The following is a 25,251-nucleotide window of genomic DNA, read 5'->3' on the forward strand; positions in this document are numbered from 1 at the left end:
CAGCCACATCTACCAAGATCCTAAACAAAGAACAAGGCCACCCTGAAAGAGTCAGCTCTGCCAACCTTCCAGCTAACAGCACAGAGCAACCTCAGCCAATATCTGAAGAAGTGCAAGCTTGCCTGACTGTCTGACCCAAGCATTGAAATCTCCAACAACAATATCATCTGGAAGTGCGCAGTGGGAAATGTTTGCTCTACAGGAGTGGGTTTACCACCCCATAACATGTGGTCCTCCTTACACTAGCTCCTAAGTCACACTCCAAAACATATTTTGTTAAGAGTGCAAGTCAACTGTGTTCGCATGTAAGAGTCAGGGTAAGAAGCATTAATTCATACTACTTTCTGCTGCCAAAACTGTTCTGCTTAAGCTGCAGCCAGGAAGTTTCAAATGAAATGACTAAAATCTTATCAAACTTCAGATATGCTCTACCCAGGCTCTGAGTCGGGATCATGAGGATAAAAGTTCCAATGGTCTGCACTGTTTGTCTGCTTGAAGGTCGGTCCTATTAGAGGGCTCTTTCATTGCTAAAAGATATCTTGATAGTTTTTGTCTGAGAAGACCAGGTCTTCAACCATAATGCAATTTCTATTTTAAAGTCTTTTTTTGGGAGCTGACAAGATATTTCAGAGGATAAAGGATATTGCTGCCAAGCCTGTAGACATGAATTCAAGCCCTGAAACAGATATGGTGGGAGGAAAACACCGATTCCTAGAAGTGTCCTCTGACCTCCACTCACTTCTGCGCTGTGCCTTGTGTATTCACAGGTCTACACAGGTGTACATATGCACACATACACAATAAATCAAATGTTGAAAAGTTAAAACCCACCCTTTAACGGATGGGAAGGAGTATGAACAAAACAAAATGGAATCAAAATTAAAACAAAATGCACAAGTCTGCTCAAAACAGTGGTGGAAATAATTTTATATCTATTTTTAAGGGTGCCAGTTTTCCAAAAGGCAAATTTACTTTTTCCTTGTAAGCTGCACTTTACATCAGCATGAAGGATGCTATCTCGACACACGCTCACATTGCAACTGGAGTGCTTACTCCATTCTAGGTACATCACCGAGCATATCAGCTACACTCCACACATCATGCGAGGGTTTAGGTGCAGCGATAAATACAAAGACCTTCTCTGCAGTGCACAGCCTGCTGCAGGAAGTGGACACACAGTGATAGCCTCAGGTTAACAAGGGGCAGGACTGATAATCCCATAAGGAACAAGGATCTTAAAGAGTCTATGTAATTAATTACTTCATTTTCATGCTTGAACCAACAAGTTTAAGAACCTCCAGCCAAAGGAACTCACTGCCTCCTGAGGTAGCTCATCACATTTGTTAATAGTTTTGCTGTTTTCTTACAATGAAACAAAATTCTAGGGCCCTGGTATTTATTGGTACCAGGCTTAACATCCCAGAGACAACACAAAAGAAGTGATGACCATCCACGCATTCTCTCATCTTGGTAGTCTAGAAGCCAACGTATGACGAGGGGCGAGACCTGATGCAAGCAGGTAATTTGATGCAGTGAGTTTCTGCATTTAGGTCAGTTGCAGAAACAAACCGAGGAGAAAGGAGGGCAAACCCATCAGAAGGATAGCTAATTCAACACAGCCATGTAACTTGCTCCAGCTACGGTGAGCCGACTCAGAACCAGGACTCAGGTTTAGAGGTCAGACCTGGAGACAGGTACAGACATATGGCAAAAATGCCGGTGAGAATCTCAGTTATAATTCAACAAATGGCTCAGGGCTTCCCACTGTGTAGCAAATTTAGGTAAATGTTATTAATCTTTGAAATGATTTATTAAATTTGCTCACGCATGTCAGTTATACTAGTCCCCTACAATAGTTCTTGCACATAAATCTTTTAATATGTTTTTGTTTTTAATTGGCATCTAATAATTGCACATATTTTGGGATGCCTTGTGACATTTCAATAGATGCATGCAGTATGCAATGATTTGAGTCGGGTAATTGGCATATCTATCTCCTCAGACACATTCCATTTCTTTGTGCTAGAAATACTTAAAATTCTTTCCATTAGCAATTTTGAAATACCCAATTAATTGTCAGCCACACATTAGAAGTCACTCCTTCTTTCCAAGTGCGCCTCTGTGGCTGGCAGCCATCTCTCTTCATCATCTACTCTCTACGCCTTTCTATGCTCTGGTAACCACTATGCTCTTCTCCACTTCTTTGATGATAGTTATTTTTTAACTTCCACAGGGAAGTTTAAGTATGTGGCGCGTGTCTTTCTGTCTCCGATTTGTGCCATTTGCCCCACTCCCATCTGCGTTCTTACACAGGAGTAATGTTGCTTTACGAACTAACATCGTACCTTTACAGACTTTGCAGCAGCTGTGAGACAGGGCGATCTGATGAGACTCAGGACAATCCAGAGCTGGGCAGCCGATGTTCTCGACCAGCTTCATGGTCTGATCCTGTAGGACAACAGAAAAGAGATGCCTGCGATTCCCTGAGGACTTGACTGGGAAGTGACGGTCAGAATCCAACAAAGTTCTAAGACACTAGTGAATTTGTTTTCCTAATGACCTCTGCCAGGACCATGGGATCATCCCAGAATGGCACTCATTTGCATCTGGAGAGTCCACACAGCAGCCAGCAGTCCTCAGAGTCAGAACCCAACACAGTCTGTAGCCATGTCTGCAACACCCAAACACCTAGATGATTCTGGAAATGTGTGTTAGTTTTCCACCAGATTTGTAAATACAAAGACAAGCATAGCAAAGACAGAGCTTGGATTAGAATAACAGCACACAATGGCTTCAACAGACACATGACAAACCAGTAAAATAAGCTGGATTTTTGGTATGAGATTGTTTTAAATTTCTGTTAGGAGGAGTTTCACTGGGTGTCTGCATTTTCGAAGCAGGGTTGAGTAGAACTCTGTGGGGTTCAAATTAGCCTGGTCTACACAGCAAGATCCAAGCCAGTGAGGGTTACACTATGAGACCCAATGTATGTGTCAGGGGAGGGAGGTAAGGGAAGGAAACACTGGCTGACTCAGCTGATTTCAGTTAGGAATGCCAGTGTTCTTCCTCAAAACTACTAGGAAAATGAGGATCAGATGTGTGTCTTGTAAGCCAATGTTTAGCATATTTTTCTGGCACAAAAAAGTTGGAACTCTTAAATGAAAAAAAAAACACTAATGTAAACTCATCATCTTCATCATCATGTTCTAGAAAAAATAAATGAAGTCCTCTCAGGAGATAGTAACACAGAATTTACTTTTCAAACACCTGGAATAGCCACCCTCAGAACCAACACTTGGCTTCTTCTGAATGGTTCTTTGATCATCCCTAAGGATCCTGACAACTCCCTGAATGTTACCAGTGTGAGAGTAACAAAGTAAGTCTCAGGGCTTGCAGGCTTCCATTCTTAAGCTCTGTTCAACAGTTTGGGTTTTTCATATCATTCCCGAGAACTTCTTTCATGAGGAAATACATATTTCAAAAATTGCTCTTCCTGACTTCTATATGCAAATCATCCTCTCTTGCGAAGAAAGCAGCATAAGATCCTCTCAAGGACCGGCCTCCCTTCGCTGCTGTGCTCATGCCATCTGGTGCTCTTTTACATTCAAACCACGGCACTGTTCTATGCGCCTCTTAGAGCTGCAGCTCCCAGCACGTGTCTTCAAGTTCACAAAACTGATAATAAAACAAGAAAGCGTCACCAGGGCTGAGAAACTCTGTCAGTCACCTAAAGTTGTAAACACTTTTGCAAAAGGGCCCAAAGGAAAAAGAGACGATGGAAGCCCTTAATGACAGGAATTTAGTCAAGAACCACAAAATTTTAGATTTGATCGGGTTGTGCTGTCCAATCCACAGTCATTAGCTACATGTGGTCTTGAACGCTGTAATATACAAAGTTTTTAAGACGCTGCTCACAGCATAACAAAGGAATGGAAAATTTGTTACATTAACTATTTTATAACAAATTTCATATTGAAATGATGTTTTAGATATACGGACTAAATACCGAAAACCGAACCCAACACAATGTCCTTATGGCTCCTGCTCCTGTTGGCAGCACAGGGTTAAGAGCAGAGGAGACGACTTCTTTTGTTTAAGAAACAAAAGGCATCACTGGCCTAATGTATACTGAACACCTGCAGTATTGCCTACAACCAAGCCTCTGACTGAGCTCATTTAAAATGAAATTCCAGTACAGCACATTTAGCATCAATTACTTACTTACGCAACTGTCCTAGTGAATATGTCCCACAATAATCAATGTTATTAAACTCACAAACACTGAGAAAGAGACTGCAAATGCTCTCAGTGGCTTAAATGTACAGCTTATATTTCAGAGTGAGAGGCCACATTTAGAGACCAGCTGGAAGGTGTCTAAATATGCGTCAAACTGCATGTTTCTCTAAGTCTCCTTTCCTTGCTTTGGACTGACTGGATCATACCCCAGATCTTGAAGGCTCCACAGTGAGATTGACCCCACTGGCAGCAGCAAAGGGTGAGGATTCTGGCAAGAGATCCCACCTGGAGACAGGATGGAGACAGGAGCCCTTGATTCCTCGGCACATTCATATGCCTTGATCCTCTTATCGTTAGGATCCGACCCACACCATAGGAACACAGACTTTAAACAAGGGAAGTCTCGTGTGTGTACTATAAAGTATAAAGACCTACAACCTCCATCCTTCCTGTCTCAGGTCTGCCTTTTAACCTCGCTAACTTCCTAGTCCTCAGGCAGTCTCAAATGGGTGTGCGTGAACCAGATCTTCTAAGGGTACCACGTACTGTGCAAAAACTTTTAGGATTTCCCTTTCCTTGGCTCTTGATAATTCTATAGCTAGTAATTTATTGACACAGTCAGAAAAAATCACTTGTTTTTAATTTTAATATTTTGTGTGGTCTCTAGATTGTCAAATCCATGTACAAGGGACATCCAATGAGGAAACTATAGTTCAAATGAAACCCAGTTTTGACTGGTTCAACATTTTTCTGTGCTCTGTTCTTTGACTTTGTACCTGGAAAGCCAACCAACCCTGTTTCCCATGGCTCTTCACACTCCTATTGTAAGCTCTGGTGGTGTCCTGTGACCTTATTATAGCTCAAGTTGCCTTCCACAGGATGGATACGCAGTACAGTGTTTGCTTCAGGGAGCCACTTAAAATCAATATCAACACCATCTCTACACGACAATTAATGTTTACTATGTCACTTTATGTTTTATTTCCCAGTTAGCTGAGTGATATTTCTCACCAGTGTCAAAATCATGAGAGACAGCAAGCTCGATCTATTGTCTCTTACCTTTTCCTTGCAACAGCAAACAAGTAGAAAGTTTTCCTTTTCATAAAACTGATTCGACAAGTAACATTTTCATTTGTTGCAAAAATTGTTTTATAACAACTAGCTTATGTGCTTCAAAGGATAACGGCAATTCTTTCCTGTCTGAACTGAGACTGCTATTCAGACCCTCCCTTTGATTTAGGATCTGAAAGGAGTGTTGTGGGAAAGTTTCACAGAAACATTCCCAGTGTTTATGGAATCGAGACCATTCTGGAAGGCTCCTGAGAGCCAGCTTACCTTGCATTCATAAAGCACACACATTCCAGAGGATGAGTAGACCGTGTTGCGTTCTCCCTCAAAGTAGCTCCGTCCTTGGAACTGGCAAATTGCTTTAGAAAAAAAGAGACACACACCGAAGCTTTGTTAAGAAACATGGTTCAGAAATGTGCAGACCATTTTCTTACTATTTTACCCACTCCTATTCTTTTATTCAAAGTCATTTGAATGACTAAAATTGTGTATTCAGTCTAGAGTAAGGTATATAAACCTTAATTAGCAGCATGAGAATTAAGTGGAAAGAGTGAAATGAGGCACAAAAGGATAATGAGGGATTCTGGTTACCAGAATGAGACTCTGGGAAGGACCTGTGGACTCCAATTTTTTTAAATGCTTAAAACATATATTTATATGAAAATGTCTTTGTGAAACCCAGTACACAAACAATAAATATATACAAATAAGGGAGGGAGGGAGGGAGAGAGAGAGAGAGAGAGAGAGAGAGGAGGGAGGGAGGGAGGGAGGGAGGGAGGGAGGGAGGAAGGAAGGAAGGAAGGAAGGAAGGAAGGAAGGAAGGAAGGAAGGAAGGAAGGAAGGAAGGAAATGATGGCCAAGGAATCAGATCAGTGGCTTGCTCAGCCATCATCAGAGAAATTTCTCCCGTAGCAGATGGGAACAGAGACCCACAGCCAGACGATATGCAGAGAGTGTGAGAACTCAGAACACTCGGTCCTAAAAGGAGTGTCTCCATCAAATCTCTCCTGTCAACGCACAGGGAACCCTGAAGATGAGGAGGCAGAAAGGGTATAAGAACCAGAGGGGATGGAAGACACCAAGGAAACAAGGGTCTCTAAATCAACATGATCTATACACCTATGACCTCACAGAGGCTGAGCTGCATGCACAGGGCATGCATAGGTCTGCATCTGATGGGGTCCTAGAGCTAAAAGGAGAAGTGGACACATGCCCCATCCCTAACCAGGAATCTGTCTCCAGTGGATAACCATTTGCAAATGAAAATATCCTTTTTTCTAAGGGAACTCCCTAAGGAAACAAACTACTACTCTTTTTTTTTTTTCCACATTGAGGTGGGTCCAAAGTCCTCCCTCCTATGTCTAGGTTGAGCAAGGTATTCCTCCAAAACTAATGGGCTCCAAAATGCCAGTTCAAGTACTATGGATAAATCCTGGTCCCACTGGCAGTGGTCCCACAAACTGCCCCAGTCACACAACTGTTATCCACATTCAGAAGGCCTAGTTTAGTTCTATGCTGGTTCCCCCGCTATCAGTCTGGGAACAGTGAGCGCCCACTAGTTCAGGTCAGCTGTTTCTGTGGGAATCCCCATCATGGTTTTGACCCCTTTGTTCATATTATTGTTTTTCCCTCTCTATAGCAGGTCTCCAGAAGCTCAGCCCAGTGCTTAGTTGTGGATCTCTGTATCTCCTTCCATCAGTTGCTGGATGAAGGCTCTATGATGACAATTAAGATCGTCACGAAAATGATTACAGGGGAAGGTCAGTTCAGGCACCCTCTCCACTATTGCTTAGGGTCTTAGCTGGGATCATCTTTGTGGATTCCTGGGAATTTCTCTGATGCCAGGTTTCTTGCTAGCCTCATAATGGCTCCCACAATGAAGATATCTCTTTCCTTACTCTCCCTCTTTGTCCTTCCCCCATATCAAGCATCCTGTTCCCTCATGTTCTCCTTTTCCCTCCCCTTCTCTCCTCCCCCTCGCCTTCTGCCTTTCCTTCTCCCCCACCACCAAGCTCCCAGTTTTCTCAGGAGATCAGAGAAACATACATGGATCCCAATGGGAAGGGGAAATAGATAGGAAACAAACTACTCTTATGAGTAGACTTCCTACCCAGCAGTAGATGACCAACAGGAAATTAATTAACACTATTTTTGGAGGTTCCTTGTCTCATAAAGTGTTAGGGGTTTTAAAAGACTTTTTATCTTATTTTTAATTTTTATTTTATTTATATATTTTCCTCTCTTTTGACCATACATGTCCTTTGTATATATATTACAGTGGTGTAGGAAAATTGTCTGTATTCTGTCAATCATGTTTTAAATAAGTGCTGATTGGCCAGGCAAGAAGTATAGGTGGGTCAACCAGACAGGAAGTAGAGGCAGGGCAATGAGAACAGAATTCTGGGAAGGAGAAAACCCATTCCTTCCAGTCCTGCCCAGAGCACCAAAGAAGCAGGATGTGATCTGCCCAGCTGAAAAAGGTACCAAGCCATGTGGCTAACATAAATGAAGATAATGGGTTAATATAAGTTACAAGAGCTAATAAGAAGACTGAGCTAATGGGCCAATCAGTTTATAATCTTATGGAGACCTCTGTGTGATTTTCTTTGGAGCTAAACAGCTATGGGACCTGGTGGGAGGACAGAAACCCCAACAAGTCAGCCCTCATGTTAGAGAATGGTGCCCACGTGGATAACTGCATCCACAGAAAGCCTGAGAAAGCTTGGAAAAGAATAGAACAAAGCATGTTTTCTTGGTAGCAGCAATTTCTTGGGTCTTATCTAAGAGAGGCTTCCTGACTCAGCTTTAGCTGCAAAACCTTGCATCTCTTTTAAGAGGTCCTGCCAAGAAACACTTAAATAGTGTCGATAAAAAGCTGAGTGCATGCTTTTCAGTTTTCAGCCAAAGCAAGAAAAAAGCTGTGCTGTTTTAAAATGTTGGCTTTCTGGGCCATCCTGATAGGGCAATCTCTGACTCTTTCAGGCAGGCAGTCCGACTACGAAGCATTTGAGTGTGGTCTGTGAGCAGAATGCTGCAGCTTGCTTGCTGGCAGGGACCTTAAAATGCCATAGAGTTGTGGCAATAAATGTGGTTACAGCCGGTACCTCAGCCATGAGGCTGAAATCTCAGAAAGCCAAGAAATGGGCTGGATCAATACTAAGCCATGTGGCTAACATACACTAGAATAATGGGCTATATAAGTTATAAGAGCTAATATGAAGCCTGAGCCAATCAGTCTATAACCTATGTGGACCTGTGTGTGATTTCCTTTGGGACTTGCGGCTGTGGGGTCCCGGGAAGGATGAAAACCTTAACAAGCCGGCCCCCATACTACATTATAGCTTCCAGTCTGGTGTTTTTATGGGATGCCTGAGTATATGAAAGAGTGTGTTTCTAAATATATACCTGTTTCTTGTGCCTTTTCTTGGGCTCTTTCCCTTCTATTTCTTTGTTTTGTCCTATTCAAATGTGTTAGTTTTGTTCTCTTATTATATTATTTTTGTCTTACTCCTTAGAAGCCCGTTTGTTTCCCAGTGAGAGACAGAAAAGGATAAATCTGAATGTGGGGGGAAGTGGAGAAGAACTGGGAGGAGTAGAGGAAGGGGGAGCTGCAATCAGGATGTATTTATTATATGAGGTAAAGTCTACATTCAATAAAAGAGGGAAAAGGGAACAACAAAGCTTGCAGCTATTTAACCACCCAATGGCTGATGGATGACATTCTCCTCATACCCTAAGTGGGCACTTGGGTAGCAACAAATGCCTGGTGTAGTTTAATATGCTGTAGAATTTTAAGACAAATTGGGAAGGTCTTTTAATTACAATATGCACATGTAAGCTTTATGCTTTTTAGTTTATACTACTTTACGTGAATATTCATGAGTTGGGAGACCTCATTTAAGACATTGAGATGAATTAACATGGACCTACCATGCTTCCATCTCAATGACAGAAAACATTTAAACATAACTCAGAAACACGGAAGTGGGTTGTAATTGAATAAGATACATAGGTCTCTAACCAGTTTTCTCTACGAATCTTGAAAATACTTGCAATTAAACTAATAGACGCTGTTCTTACTTTGATATGATCGTTTCCACACTGCCGATGCTGACTCTTATCTGGGTTCCTGTCACACTACAGCAGCCTAATCCTAGGGGCATTATCTGACTTTAGGTTTTAGACTCTAAACCAGTTGTTCTTAGTCTTCCTAATACTGTCACCTTTAACACAGTTTCTGTTGCTACTACATAACTGTAATTTTGCTACTGTTATGAGTCGTAATGTGAATATCTGATATGCGACCCCCAGAAGGGTCCTGACCCATAGGTTGAGAACCACTGCCTAAAGTGACCTTTGATGTGCAGTTTTGCCCTGTTTTCTTTGAAAGGCCCTATCATAGACTCATAAATTCCAAGTAACATACCAATACCTCAAGATAAATGAACTGGTTTGGATATTGATGAAGATGACTGACTGACATGAACAGACCCTGAACTTTGTTCCTCATATGTAATAAGTCCCACCTTTTATTTTAGTCATATGGAACTTATAATGTCAGCACATCCTTTTAGTTATATCTATAGGAATTTTTAAAAAGTGTTTTACTCTTTGAAATTTATATTTCCTCTCATATTTAAAAACATAACTTGCTGCCAGGCGGTGGTGGCACACGCCTTTAATCCCAGCACTCGGGAGGCAGAGACAAGCGGATCTCTGTGAGTTCGAGGCCAGCCTGGTCTACAAGAGCTAGTTCCAGGACAGGAACCAAAAGCTACGGAGAAACCCTGTCTCGAAAAATCAAAAAAAAAAAAAAATTAAAAAAAAACATAACTTGCCAATCGCCATTGGCAATAGTGAAATAAGAAATATTTGTACTAATATTAACATATAAATATTAAGTTTCAAAGTTTGTAGCCTAACTTTCAAAATAATTAGCCATTTATTTAAAGGCACACATTTAAATAACGGAATCCATCACATCTTTAAAAAGTCAAGTGGATCCCCTTACTCAACTTGTATTAAAAAAACTTAACATAAGTACGACTAGAGAATTGGTTATAAATTTTTGGAGATAGCTAAAAGATAATACAACTTAATTATATAATTTATATTACTTAGAAACAGTCTGAAAGTTGCTCAGTCATGAATATTTATAATGAAACGACTGATATGTCAGCTGTATACCATGTGTCACATTATGAGCTAAAATAACATATGTGTTTGCTTAATAAACCAAACTGATTGCTAAATATTTCTTCCATGTGCGATTTAAAGTATGCTTTTATCTTAGTAAATGCCACAAATTCAGCATACCAGAATCTGGTCAACCATACACTTACTTACATGGAATTGGAATACATCCTGTATTCTATAAGAGAATTTCTAATTTGTGCTCAGCACCTGAATTCAAAGGATTCAAAGCTTACTACACAACGTGGTAGCCTCAGCCTCAAGTCCAAGGGTGGGTAAAAGAAAAATCCTGGTGCAGGAAACCATTTGGAGAAACTATGCCTAAATTCCCAAATGATTGTTTATAAATGTTTATTTTCATTTTAAAAGGGTTGGTTATAAACTATAATGGTCATGGCTAAGTTTTAAAAGAATTAAATAAATAAATAAGGGGGATATGATATACAGATTGCATTGGTATGGATCTTGGTCTATTGATACAAATTTGAGGTAGATTTGGTTATAATATATATATATATATGTATGTATATATATATATATATATATATATATATATATATATATACACACACATACATAGATATATGTTGAAGGGAGCAGTGGGCCTCTTCCCACAGCCCAGCTTCCAGCTGCCTGGCTAGCTTATGCCCCGGAATAACAACACACAAATTGTATTCTTTTAAACACAGCTTGGCCCATTATATCTAGCCTCTTCTTGGCTAATTCTCACGTATTAATTTAGCCCATTTCTAATAATCTGTGTAGCACCCCAAGGTGCGCTTACCGGGAAGATTCTAGCCTACGTCCATCCTGGGTCAGAGCTTCATCGCGTCTGCCCCAGAGAGCAGAGCTAAGGTGTATGAGCTCACTTCCTCTTCCTCCCAGCTTTCTGTTCTGTTTACTCTACCCACCTATGTTCTAACCTATGAGGGCCAAGCAGTTTCTTTATTAATTAACCAATGACCTTCCTCCATCACTTCCCTTTTTCTGTTTAAACAAAAAGGAAAGGCATTCACTTTAACATAGCAAAATTACATATAACAAAACAGTTATCAAGTAAGAATTACAGTTACAATATTTACATCTACTTTATCTTTTATCATAACTAAGGAAAACTATAACTATTTATTCTTCAACTCCATCAAAGACTCCAGAAGGATATAGTATTACCTAAGTAAACAAGAAATCCAAAACTCTAGAAATGACAGAGACATCTCGCTGCCGGGACAGTCACCCAAAGTTCCTCTGTACCGTTGGGGCATCCGTCTTCGGCCTTCAGGCCCATAGTATCCAGCAGACATTTCCATGAAGCAGGAAATTCCAAAGCAGTTCAGTTACTTTCTGCTGTGTCCTGCAGAATGTCTCGTAGACTCTTTTATAGGTCAGGAACCCCGAAAGACCATCTCACCTTTTGGCAAGTTCAGCAGTCCTCTTTCTGCGGGTTCTCAGTGTCCAGTTTATGCAATAGTCCAGTCAAGAGCAGTTTCTTGCCCAAATGGCTATCAAACTCCATAAGGAGCCTCTTTAATGCCCATCGTCCTCTTGAAGTAGCTGGTGCTGCCAGGAGCAGACGTGTCTCATTGTCATGAAAAGTCCTAAGTTATTAAAACATTTAAATGCCATATTCTGCAGTCTTTGAAAGATATGAAGAATTCCTATCTAACTGAAATATATCTCTATATATCCAGAAAATCTAACTAACATGACTACAAGCTTGACTATTATTGATGACTATCCATTAGCAACCTATATTTCCTAATTATACATTACATTTTAAATGAACTACACAATCACAATACCTTAAGATTAGAAATATGCATATACATATAACAAAATTGACCTTAAAATCCATATCAATGCAAATTATTCATATCTATATCATATCCCCCTTTAAATGTAAAAGAACATTTATAAACCATATTTGGGAACATGGGCGCAGTTTTTCTCTCCAAACTGCTTCCTGCTGAATAGGGGCACTGTTAATTAGGTCTTTCTTGGTGTAACCTGTGTGCCAGGTTCATCATATTGATCTAACCCATTTCTAATATTTTGTGTAGCACCACGAGCTGGCTTACCAGGAAAGATCTTAACCTGCATTTGTCTGGAATACGAGAATCATGGCAACTCACTGACTCGGCTTCTTTCTCCCAGCATTCTGTTCTGTTTATTCCACCCACCTAAGGGTTGGCCTATCAAATGGGCCTAAGCAGTTTCTTTGTTATTTAACCAATGACCTTCCTCCATCAGACATATATATATATATATATATATATATATATATATATATATATACTCTTATTTAAGGCATTATGTTTGTGCTGTTCATTTAAAAATGTAATGTATGGTTAAGAAATACAGATTAATAGATAGTTATCTATAGTAGTCAAGCATGTAGCTATGTTAGGTTTTCTAGATGCAGGAGGTATATTTCAGATGGATAGGCATTCTTCAAACCTTTCAAAGACCTACAGAATATGGTATTTAAAATGCTTTGAGAATTTAGATTTTTCTCAACAGTGAGACATGTCTACTTATGGCAGCAACCATTGCTTCAGAGAAGTTAATGGGAATTGAAGAAATTTGTTAAGAAATTTGCCTTCAATTGACAGAGCTAACTATCCATTTGTGCAAGAAATTGTTCTTGCCTGGACTGCTTGATATTATGCTGTATGAACTGAACATCCAGGACTCACAGAAAAATGAGTGCTGAACTTGCCTAAAAAAGGTGAGACAGTCCTTCAGGGCTCCTGCTTCATGAAAGAGTCTGCTAGATATTCTTCAGGACACAGAAGAAAGTGACTGACAAACTGCCAAATAGGTGAAAAATAGTCTTTCAAATTTCCTGCTTCATGGAAAAGTCTGCCAGATACTATAAGTCTATAGACTGAAGATGGATGACCCAAAGTTACAGAAGATCTTTGGGTGACTGTCCAGGCACTGAGATGTCTCTGTCAATTCTAGAGTTTTGGAAGTTGCTTATAATGTGCTTCCTGCTTACTTAGGTAAGATTATATCCTGCTTGGGTCCTTGATGGAAGTGAAGACAGATAGCTATAGTTACAGTTTTCCTTAGTTATGATAAAAGATAAATTAGATATGAAACTTTCCAAATACAAACAGACTAAAGATTGTAAGTGTAATTCTTGCTTGATAACTGTTTTATTATGTGTAATTTTACTATGTTAAAGTGAAAACTTTCCTTTGTATTTAGACAGAAAAGGGGAGATGATATTGAATGTCCCTCTGTATGCTGTTAACATATTTTATTATCATTGGTTAATAAAGAAGCTGCTTTGGCCTATGGCAGGGCAGAATATAACAAGGTGGAAAATCTAAGCAGAGAGAGGAGGAAAAAAGGTGGAGTCAGAAATACACCATGTAGTTGCTGAAGGAAAAGATGCTGGAGCCTTACCGGTAAGCCACAACCTTGTGGCAATACACAGATTAATAGAAATGGACTGATTTAAGATAGAAGAACTAGCTAGAAATATGCCTGAGTCATTGGCCAAACCGTGTCATAATTCATATAGTTTTGTGTGATTATTCAGGTCTGGGAAACTGGGAAATTAAAGCACAGTCTCTGATGATAATGTCTGGTGCTCTGTAGGTAGCAGGACTCATGATTCCTGCCATCACCATTTAATAGATATACAGACTCACACATAACTCATTTTAGTACAAGTAGAGCTGGTACTATCTAATTGAAGAATTAATAACTACTAAACCAACGGGACAGGATAATCAGTTTGGAAAGAGTGACAAATAAAAAGAGGCTGAAGAAGAAATTACTGAAAGTCTGGTCAAGGACCCAGCTTCTTGACCACCGCAGGTCATCTTCAGACTGTGTCTAATCAATAGGAGGAGAAGGTTTCACTGGAGTGGATCTGAGTTATGCTGAAAGGCTGCCTAGGAGCTGATCGTGGTCTAGGATCAGTCACTGTAGAGGAAGAGGCAGTAAGGAAACGTGGCCAGTTCCTTCTCTCTGGCCTTCTATTTTCTTTTGCCAAGGTCTCACATTGTAAATACCCATACAGAGCTAGCTGCAAAGCAGACCAGGACTATGTCAACCACAGAAAGCAGATTCTCAGAATTCAGAGTAGGAGAGATGATGGAACTGGAGGTGAGGAGCTCAAGAAGGTTGCTCACTGTTGACCTTTAAGAGGTTTTACAAGAAAAGGCTTAAGGAAGACCAGGAGAGAGGAAATGCTTGACAAGTTTTGAAGAAAGAACACTGTCTTTTGCTTTTTAAAATGTAGACCCAAAATAAGGGAGAACCTTGTCAAATAGCCAGAGGGTAATATGTGGAAACTGAGACCTTGGAAGATCAAATATCTAACAGAGCAAGAAAAATGGATTAGTTCTACATCCTGTTTTTAATCAAGTCCTGCATATGGAAGTCTCAAAGTCTCAGAGATGGAGCTAATTCCAGTGGACACTGAAATGTAAGACCAGCTCCAGATTTCCAGAATCGAAGAGCATCTACCATTGACCAGTGGACTACCAGTACGCATCTTCACTTCTCCAACAAAACAGCAAGGAACTTTGACTTTGTGACGGTGAACTCTGTTTTAATTAAATTGCATACATGCATCTATGATCACAAAGGCTTCCCTTCTTTCGTAATTTCAGCGTATATCTGTCAGCGTGCCTATGTGCATATACAACATTAAGTTCCTTGTGACTCAACTCTAGATGCTTATGCTTCAAATCATCCACCTGCTGAAAACACAATATAGCAATTGGGACATATTTTCAAGAATCCATGTTGAGCCATTGTATTTCGTATAGCTTATTATAAGAAGTGAAACTTCACATACTTTAATATATGAATAATCGAAGAAGAGATATGTTTATTCATTCAGGCATTTCACTCTGCACATGAAGCAATTACCCCTTTCTGAAGTCAGAAGAGGCCACAGCACTATGGCTATGTCAACGGCATGTTTTCATTGACGGACACTGCTGTTTGTGTAATACAGAAAATTACCATGAGAATCCTGAATTATGTGATTATGTCACCAAGCATTTCACAAGCACAGCCTGTTCAGGATTAACTAGCAACATTCACAACACCTTAGAGAAGTTTACTAGGATGATGTAACAATAGGCATACACATTTGACCAAAGCTATGATAAACATCACACACTACAGTTACTAACACCATAATTATGAAAAAATCCACAAAACACATTCACACTAATTACTTTTCCTCCCACCTATTATCACAATGCAAATAGCAACAAGAGAGACTGGAGACAAAACTGATGCAAAACTGACAGTTGTCAGTTGTTAAAAAGTGGAAAATGATTTATAATCACAGATTGAGAAACAGATAAGTGAAAGAAGCCAGTAAAACTGTGAAAATTCTAAATTGCACAATAAAATCCTGATTTACTGGTCTTTAAAGCAGAGCTGTGAACTATAATTTCCTCCAATGAATTTCAAATTAACTTCTACAATCTGGCATATAAAAAATTAAAAAACAACTGAAATATTTTAGAATATATAATCAAAAGGGTAAGCCATATTTCACTTCTAAAGTCTGTTCACTGACTACATATTTAGTTTCTCTTTTCAATCAGTGAATTAAAGCTATATGTATTTATTTCAATTTCACAACACCTTTGGTGTGATCCAGTCCAATTAAAAGTTAGCCTGTCGCTCTATAATTGGACACAAGACTTATTCCACAAGAGAGAAGCCATGCCTGGTACCAAGGGCTCATGAGGTCATGGATTTAGAGGAGAACCTTCCACCACCACTAGGCCAGCATAGATAATCTCTGGTATAGTCTAAACATTTGTCCTTATTGGATCTTATAGCCACAGATTAGAGTAGTCTTCACATTTTGTCTAGGAAGCTTCTTCTTACAACAGGCAGAGACCATTAAAGAAAACCCAACCAATCAAAATGCAGAGCTGTGGAGCCATCCACAAAGCACTCCTACACCTAAGACCCAGAGGATATTGCAGAAGGAGAAGAAAGATGGTAAGGGGCAGAGGATCAGAGTGTTGGCTGTGATATTGTGTCTCCTACTAGTACCAGAAGCCACACTGATAAAGTCCTAGCAGTATGACTGTGACTACCTAAACATGAGCTGAGCAAGAACAACAAGAGACATGGCATAGTGCATGAGGGAAAGCTCTCAAGGCCTTAACCTACACAGACAAAGTAGGCAACAAAGGAATGTGGAGAGTGGGAGAAATAGCATACCGATTATTTCTCTAATACCTAATTGTCAGCCCTGGGAACACACATGAGTATCATTATATAAACTGAGCAGGTTATATTTAAAAATATGTATATGTAATATGCATTCATTTGTGTAGCAAGAATTAATGAAAGTATAGGCCGTGAATTAAAGAAAAGCAGGGAGGAGTATGTTGGATGGGTTGGTTGGAAGAAGAGCAGGGAGGAGTATGTTGGATGAGTTGGTTGGAAGAAGAGCAGGGAAGAGTATGTTGGATGAGTTGGTTGGAAGAAGAGCAGGGAGGAGTATGTTGGATGGGTTGGTTGGAAGAAGAGCAGGGAGGAGTATGTTGGATGGGTTGGTTGGAAGAAGAGCAGGGAGGAGTATGTTGGATGGGTTGGATGGAAGAAAGGAAAGGAGACAATGATGTAATTATACAAAATAAAAACAAATGCAAAAATATAAAATAAAAATAAAGAAGTCATAATTAAAAGAAAAACAGTGACATCAAAAAGGAAAGTTAGAGGAACCAAGAGATAACCTGTAAAACAGAATCCGGGGAGATGTGGCTCTTGTTGTTTCTTTAAAATTCCTTTGGAGCTGGGCGGTGGTGGCGCACATCTTTAATCCCAGCACTTGGGAGGCAGAGGCAGGCGGATCTCTGTGAGTTCGAGACCAGCCTGGTCTACAGAGCTAGTTCCAGGACAGGCTCCAAAACCAGAGAGAAACCCTGTCTCAAAAAACCAAAAAAAAAAAAAAAAAAAAAAAAAAAAAAAATTCCTTTGGAAAGCACCAAGAGTCAAAAGTCATCGACGAAATTGTCTATTAGAGGCATTATTTCATACAAAGGGTTTGAAATCTGTGTTTCTTTGGGGCACCTTCTCAAAGATACAGGAACACTGGCAGTTGTTTCATGGTAAGACAATGACAGTTATTTGTTAGTGATATACAACTAGATTTGGCTACAGGAGAAAATATCCCATTAAGTACTATCACACATATTTGGTCATTACTACACAACAACAACAAAAAAAACAAACAAACAACAAAAAAAAAAAACCAGACCTAAACAGAGAACTCGCAACAGAGGAATCTAAAATGTCTGAAAGACACTTAAGGAAATGTTCAACATCCTGACTCATCAGAGAAATGCAAATCAAAACAACTCTGAGATTCCATCTTACATCTCTAAGAATGGCCAAGATCAAAACCACTGATGACGACTTATGCTGGAGAGGTTGTGGGGTAAAGGGAACACTTCTGCATTGCTGGTGGGAATGCAAGCTGGTACAACCCCTTTGGATGTCAGTGTGATGATTTCTCAGAACATTAGGAAACAACTTTCTTCAAGACCCAGTAATACCACTTTTGGGTATATATTCAAAGGACGCTCAGTCATGCCACAAGGACATGTGCTCATCCATGTTCATAGCAGCATTGTTTGCCATAGCCAGATTCTGAAAACAACCTAATTGCCCCTTGACCAAAGAATGGATAAGGAAAATATGGTACATTTACAAAATGGAATACTATACAGCAGAAAAAAATAACGACATCTTGAATTTTGCAGGAAAATGGATGGAGCTAGAAAACATCATTTTGAGTGAGGTAACCCAGACACAGGAAGACAAGTATCACATGTGCTTACTCATAAGTGGTTTTTAAACATAAAGCAAAGAAAACCAGCCCACAAATCAATCCCAGAGAACTTAAACAACAATGAGTACACTAAGAGAGACATAGATGGATCTAATCTACATGGGAAGTATAAAAAAACAAGATCTTCTGAGTAAATTGGGAGCATAGGGACCTTGGGAGAGGGTTGAAGTGGAGGGGAGAGGGAGGGACGGGAATAGAGAATAATATAGAGCTCAATAAAAATCAATTAAAAAAAGAAGGTTTTATAACAAATCTGTGTAGGGGGCAGGCAGATCCTACAGACACATCCGCAAATGCTTTAGTCATCTGAAAAGACAGCTCAGATCTGCACTCTCTGCAGTCACTACTTGTTTGTCACCTGAACTTATGTGCAGTCAGTTCACAACACGATTGGAGTAAGACCTATCCACTAGTTGACAGGAACTAACCTCTCTCAGCCCTTTGTAATGCTTAAATCTTGATTGTGGTACCGAACACACAGTCCTTGTCTCTGTTCGGTTGCACACTTTGAAAAGCACATTTCTACCTGAGAAGAGGATATTTATCATTCAATTTCTTGAGCACCCAGCACTATCCTGCATAATAAAAATCTCAAATTTTATTCCTTTATTTTTTAAAGTAAAATTCTGTCCTAGCTTTCTGTTTGATAAAAATAAGTAAGCTAAATTTTCCTAAACTTCCTCAACTTTCCCCTTCATTTTCATTTTTGGATTTTGAATATTAATTATGAAAGTTCTACAGATCGTGTCTCACAGAGCCTACCTATGAAATTATCAAAGCACTTGGAACAGGAGCACGTCTGTTTGTTTATCCATGGTGGTGAGTTATTGATGTGAGTGATAAAGAGAACATGCTCTAATAACATCTCTACTTAGACAGCTTTGCAAGAAAATGTTTTCTCCCTTCTCTCTCAGTAACACCAATTTTGTGAGCAAATGCTATCTGAAGTGAACAGAGTTTCAGGGTTCTTAAATAATTCACACATTCATCAATTATACACGATTGCTTCCTTTAACTAAATCTCATTAATTGTTTGGGAATGTAGTTGTTTGCAAAACCAATAGTAGAATTTAGGGAAAGAGGTCCTGAGTGGAGGTGCCAACTCTCCTTCCTATCTAGGCACATCACATCCTCAGGCTTCTAAAGGACTAAAGGATGCTCCTCTGGGGGCCTCAATCAAAGTCCGCAGACTATTCTTCCAAAAGGAGAACAGATCCTAAAATACCATAAATCCAGCAGCAGTGAGGATCCAGGAGGTAGAGAATAAAAATAACTCCCAGAATAGAACCAGAAGAAAAATTCAAAATACTGTGTCTGGAACAGCCTTTGGGTTATGAAGTTTAGACACTGGGAAAACAGAGACTGAGTATTTAAAGGACACCAGCAAAGGGTAAAGTCTGCTGCAGGCAAGAGGGAATAAGTGCTTTTGATTCTAACTTAATTTTGCCCAATTAAAGGAGAACAAATGGGCAGGCTAGATGGGGGAGGTGGTTAAAGTGCTGGTCAGAAAGGCTTATTCAGTCCCCAGAACCTAATGCAAAAGGAATGAACTCATGCACACAGTTGTCCTCTGACCAGCACATATATGCTGTCTCCCTTCATAAGCATGCGTGCACTGTAGACATATGCATACCCATACAAACATTACTTGTCTTTTACATTAATTAATTAATGTAAAACTTCCTTGAGTTACTACCTAAAATATATTACACAATGAATTTTATTTAAAAGTGTTACTTTTCTGATTCCTTTTGTGTAATGTGTGTGAGTGTTTTGCCTGTGTGTACATCTGTATGCTACTTGAGTGCCTAGTGCCCACTAAGACCAAGAGAATGTCATGTCCTCTGGAAATGGAGTTACAGACAGTCATGAGGTGCCATGTGGATGCTGGAATGAAATCCAGGTCCCCTGTAAGAGCAGCCCACACTATGAACCATTGAGCCAACCCTTTGGTTCCCCCATTTTGATCCTTGACCATGGTTCAATTACCATAAAACAGAAGTTTTGTCTCCGTAATTCTTTATTAAAAAAAATACTGCTATACACATAGAAACTGAAAATAGGGTTAAAGATGAGCAACAGATACTGGGATTGTGATATTAGAACTTAACATACTGGTGCATTTTAGGGACAATGTTGATATCCAAATGACAGACCCAAGGTCAGAGCAAAAGAAGGGCATCCTCAAAGGTACCTGCAATGACGTAAATACACTAACAGGATTGCAAACAGGCACAGCCAGCTAAAATGAGCGACACTTCATGGGTTGTCCTTCCCGTGCTTTGTCAGTCATAACAGGAAGTTATGGGGAGTTCACATCCTTAATTCAATACTCTCAGATACTAAAGTCTTCCTATGTCTAACTTCCAGATAACCTCCTAAATGGGTTTACATTGTGGAAAAGAAGGCTCCCTTAAAAAAAAAAAAAAACCCTCCTGAAAAAAAAAATTAATGGTTTTCAAAAGAACTCTTGAGTTCTGCTTTGGTGTTTTATGTGAGGAGAGTTTTTGTTTTTATTTTTTGTTTAGGACAGAATTTTTTAAGAAAAAATAATGTAAAGAACTTCTTGAGTCCCAGAGGATAAGAAAATAGATTATAATGGTGGCAAGGAATTGAAGAGAATATGGTATTTGTGTCAATATCTACTTCCGTTGGAGTATTTGTGTCAATATCTACTTCCGTTGGAGTATTTGTGTCAAAGCCTACTTCCGTTGGAGTATTTGTGTCAATGCCTACTTCCGTTGGAGTATTTGTGTCAATGCCTACTTCCGTTGGAGTATTTGTGTCAATGCCTACATCTATTACAGTAGCTGAACATTATAATCATGAGGGGACATGTTTCATTGACAAGGAAAGTAGAACACATAATATAAAAAATGGAAAGTTTACACATTGCCAGATATTTCAAAGTCAGGATTGGAAACCATCTGATTTCTGTATATGTGCTATTAGTACTAAAGACTCAGTATATTCGGTCAAAATGTAAACGTTCACTTTCTGGATTAATTTTGTGAAATGTTTTCCTATCACCAGTGACACGTTTTATCTATGTGTTGCTCTGATCTTACAATGAGGAGACTGGACACAAACACTTTGTAAACTATAAGGCATGATCCTCTTCAATATAAACCACACACATCAGTACTTCAGGAAATGAAATGTAAAGATCCCGAACAAGCAAAATCATGAATGGGGCACTGATCGCAAGACAGCTTCAGAAGAAAAATACATTTAAGTTGCAGTTCACTGAGTGGTATATAATGGCACACAATAACACCATTATATAGGGGGTAACTTGTATTTGAACGTAGGAATATTCTACAACAGTAACCAATAGCTGCTGGACTAGACTTAAGGTCCACTCAACAGGAGGGAATTAATTTCTCATACACACACCTGGCCAAGAACCTGTGGATATGAGGGCTTAGAGACTAGATAGAACTTAGTACTATCATTATGCTATGCTGCTGATACAGTATCTTGCTGCCTTCTAAATCGTTATCCCGATACCTACAGGCTAACCCAGCCCTCATCCCTCATCAGGGAAGCTTCTTGTTGCAGTGGGCAATGGTTAGAAAATACAAACACAAATGATCAAAATGCAGAGAGTAAATGACCATTGAATGCTTATCCACATATGGGACACTTCCTCCCCTCACAGCTCAGGGAACACACAGCAGGGGGAGGCAGAAGGTCATAAGAGCTGAGGGATTGGAAGGATTGCTGTGAAAGTGTCTTCTAACAAAATGTGGAAGGACTCATGAACTCACAAGAGCTGTGGTTACCTTCACAAGATCAAGGCACTCAATACTCCAGCAGGAAGGAGCAGGAGACAGCTAACAAGGTTCCACTTCTGGTTGAAAACCTACAGGCAGTTGACAACTACCAGGAAGTACAGGAAGTCAGTTTTCTCCAGTGTGTGGCCCCTGGTAGGATACCTTTGCTACAGTGGGCAGCACCACACCTACCTGGATGTGGGCAACACTACTTGGGCTCAGAGGGAGGGTCACGTGGAGAAGGGTCCCAGGCACAAAGAATTAAACAGCAAACTTGTGATGTCTAAGTTCAAAGGAAAGCAGAAAGCAGCAGCAGAAGACCCAGGAGAAGCAAAGAAGTTCATAGAGACATGGGCAATGGCGGCTAAGCCTGGAAAGAGGACCCTCCTGCCAAGTAGGACGTTGCCTTCCCTGTTGTCAAGAAGACTCAGCAAAGTGTAGGAAACGATGGGCAAGCACTTCCAGGAGTAACTATACACCCTTCCAAGCCGGGACAGAGTCCTTCAAGTGCTTCATGGAGGGCGAGCCTTTGAAAAGGGCACCTGCAGAGGAAGGCATTAGTGTTGGGGAGATGAGGGAGGGAGCACTCCTGATTCAAAGACCAGAAGACAGAGGATCATAACATGCTGCGTGCGACCATCCTAATAAACATCCAGTCAAGAACCTAGGCGAGCTGGACAGTGTTTATTACAAATTAGCTAGCCACAGATGCATATTTAAATATGAAGAACATTTAAAACTCTCCACTTCCCAGAAACACGCTAGCCTGATGAGAAAGAACCGCTGATGGTGGAATGTAGGATTTTCATTTTCGAGCTGATGAAGTATGGCTAGGCTGGAAAACTATTATTTATTATCCAGGAGAAACAAGATCGAGAAGAGAGAAAACCATTAACAATTGAGCAGTGCTAGCCACATAGATACTCAGTGGGACCATTGTACCCTACGTGAACTGATAAGAGTTTGTGTCTATTGCCTAAAAATAGATAAACTGAGAAATACCAGGCAACTATACATGTGTCACTGTTTTAAGTATAAACACTATTATATCTATAATGTTTTCGTATGGACTACTTTTTCTGTTTTTAAATTTTTATTACTTTTCTTCTTACAGAATAGTATAAATCATGGTATTTTAGTATATGGATCCAGTGTGCCGAACCAACAGGGGTAATTAGCATAGTTATCTCATTATACACAAGACACAACAGGCTGCTGGGACTGATCCTCACCACTGTGTGCAGTGGGACAGTTCTTTCCTTGCTGTGCTTGGAGAATGCTTCCCAGATTCCCTGCACGACCCTCCTATTTTCTACTTTGCATTTAGTACTTATCATCACACCCTCCTGCACTTTGAAGTAAGCCTTTTAGCTTCCACATAGGAGAGGAAGCATACGGGATTTGCCTTTGGCTAGCTTATTTTACCTAACATTTCATCTTCCAGATGCATTTTGTCAAGATTACAGCATTCCGTTGTATTTTGTGGCAATCAAATACTCCACCCTACTACATTTTCTTTATCTACCACTTGTCAAGGCACACTTGGGTTGACTCGTTATTTTTTATCAATTAGTTTTTTTCATTTATTTTACAACCTGACTGCAGCTTCCCTTCTCCCCTCCTCCTATTCCTTCCCCCACTTCCTTCTACCGCCTCCCACCCCACCCTTTCTTCACCTGTGTTCAGAAAGTGACAGGCTTCCCATGAGTGCCAAAAAAGCATGACATATAAAGTTGGGGTAGGACTAAGGTCCTCTTCTTGTATTAAGGCTGGATGAGGCAACCCAGCATTAGGAACAGGTTCCCAAAAGCCAGCCAGAGCGTTAGTGACAGCATCCTCTTCCCACTGCAAGGAGACCCACAAGTAGACCAATTCACACAACTTCACACAACTGTCATACACATCCAAAAGGTTTAGCCTGCCCCATGTAGGCTCCATAGCCTTTGGTCCATAGTCTGTGAGCTCCCATAAGCAGGCCAATTGCTTCTATGGGTTCCTTCCTCCACAGAGAAGTCTTTCTGTTTCAGCTTACACAGGCCTTGTGAGTTTGTGTCTGTAACTTCCTATTGTGTCCGGAAAACTCTGCACTTCCTTGGAGTCATTCATTGACTTTGGATTTTATAATCTTCCCACCTCTTCTTTGTCAGTGAACCCTGAATCGTGGGAGAAAGTGATATGATGTGTATCCTGTTCAGGTCAGAGTACAGCTGTCATTTCCTGGTTTCTTGACCAGTTGCAGATGTCTGTGTTAATGACCACCTATTACAAAGAGAAACTTCTGTAATTAGAGTTGAGAGATGCACCACTCTATGTGCACAGTAAGAAGTCGTTAGGACTCAGATTAAGAGTATGTCCACTCCGCAGAATAACAGTAGATTTTCCCTGTGACCTGTCTAACTACAGGTTCTTGGCCCAGAATACAGGTATGGGTTCCACCTTGTGGACCAGAACTTAAATCCAAGATGAAATGGTTGGTTGCCTCCATGACATTTGTGCCACAACTGCACCAGTTGGTATATCTTGCCATGCAGATTATAGCTCATAGGGTTCACAGATGAATCTGACTGATGTTTTCTCTTCTGGCAGTATGCACAGCACTTTCCAGCACCATGGAAGCTAGCTGGTTTGGATGAAGCTTCCAGGTCAACAGAAACTATATTTCTCAGTGTTCTATGACTTGAGTATGTGACGTCTTCAACAACAGGCCATACTTTCAAGTTCTGAAGAGTATTCAAGGGCAATGACAAGAGCCTGTGGTATTGGAGGGTGGGTCTGTGGGATCGCACTGACCAACAGCTCCAACAGATGGAACCATTTCTGGGATTGGGGGCTTTATTTGTTAGCCTGTGATGTGTAAGAGAGGCATTGTTGTTCTATTGTAGGGCAACAGCATTTAATCTATTTTTATATATGGGTATTTTATTTTATTTCTAAAATACATTGTATTTTAGGAAGCTTCTGCAGTATGGTTTTTATATAACATTTCCAGAAGAGTTTTAGTGTTTGTGATCCTCGTCACATTCCCTCCTCTCTCCTGCCCTCCCACTATCCAAACCATTTATCATTACGTGTTCAAGTATTATCATTTGCCCCTTTGTATCATTATAGTCTATCTTCCTCTTCTAGAAA

At 40.1% G+C, this 25,251-nt stretch overlaps 1 protein-coding gene across 2 annotated transcripts in view; it reads right to left on the minus strand.

Moving 5' to 3' along the window:
* The window catches only part of Nell2 (neural EGFL like 2), a 315,528-nt gene that overhangs the window by 154,650 nt on the left and 135,627 nt on the right, over nucleotides 1-25,251 (minus strand). For both annotated transcript variants that reach the window (XM_057791706.1, XM_057791705.1), the window contains exons 11-12: nucleotides 5,572-5,663; nucleotides 2,346-2,448 (exon numbers count right to left, since the gene is read on the minus strand). In XM_057791706.1, coding sequence (XP_057647689.1) covers nucleotides 2,346-2,448; nucleotides 5,572-5,663 — 195 coding nt within the window. The remainder of the gene's footprint in view (nucleotides 1-2,345; nucleotides 2,449-5,571; nucleotides 5,664-25,251) is intronic.

Source organism: Chionomys nivalis, chromosome 17 (assembly GCF_950005125.1).
Source record: "Chionomys nivalis chromosome 17, mChiNiv1.1, whole genome shotgun sequence".
NCBI lineage: Eukaryota > Metazoa > Chordata > Mammalia > Rodentia > Cricetidae > Chionomys > Chionomys nivalis.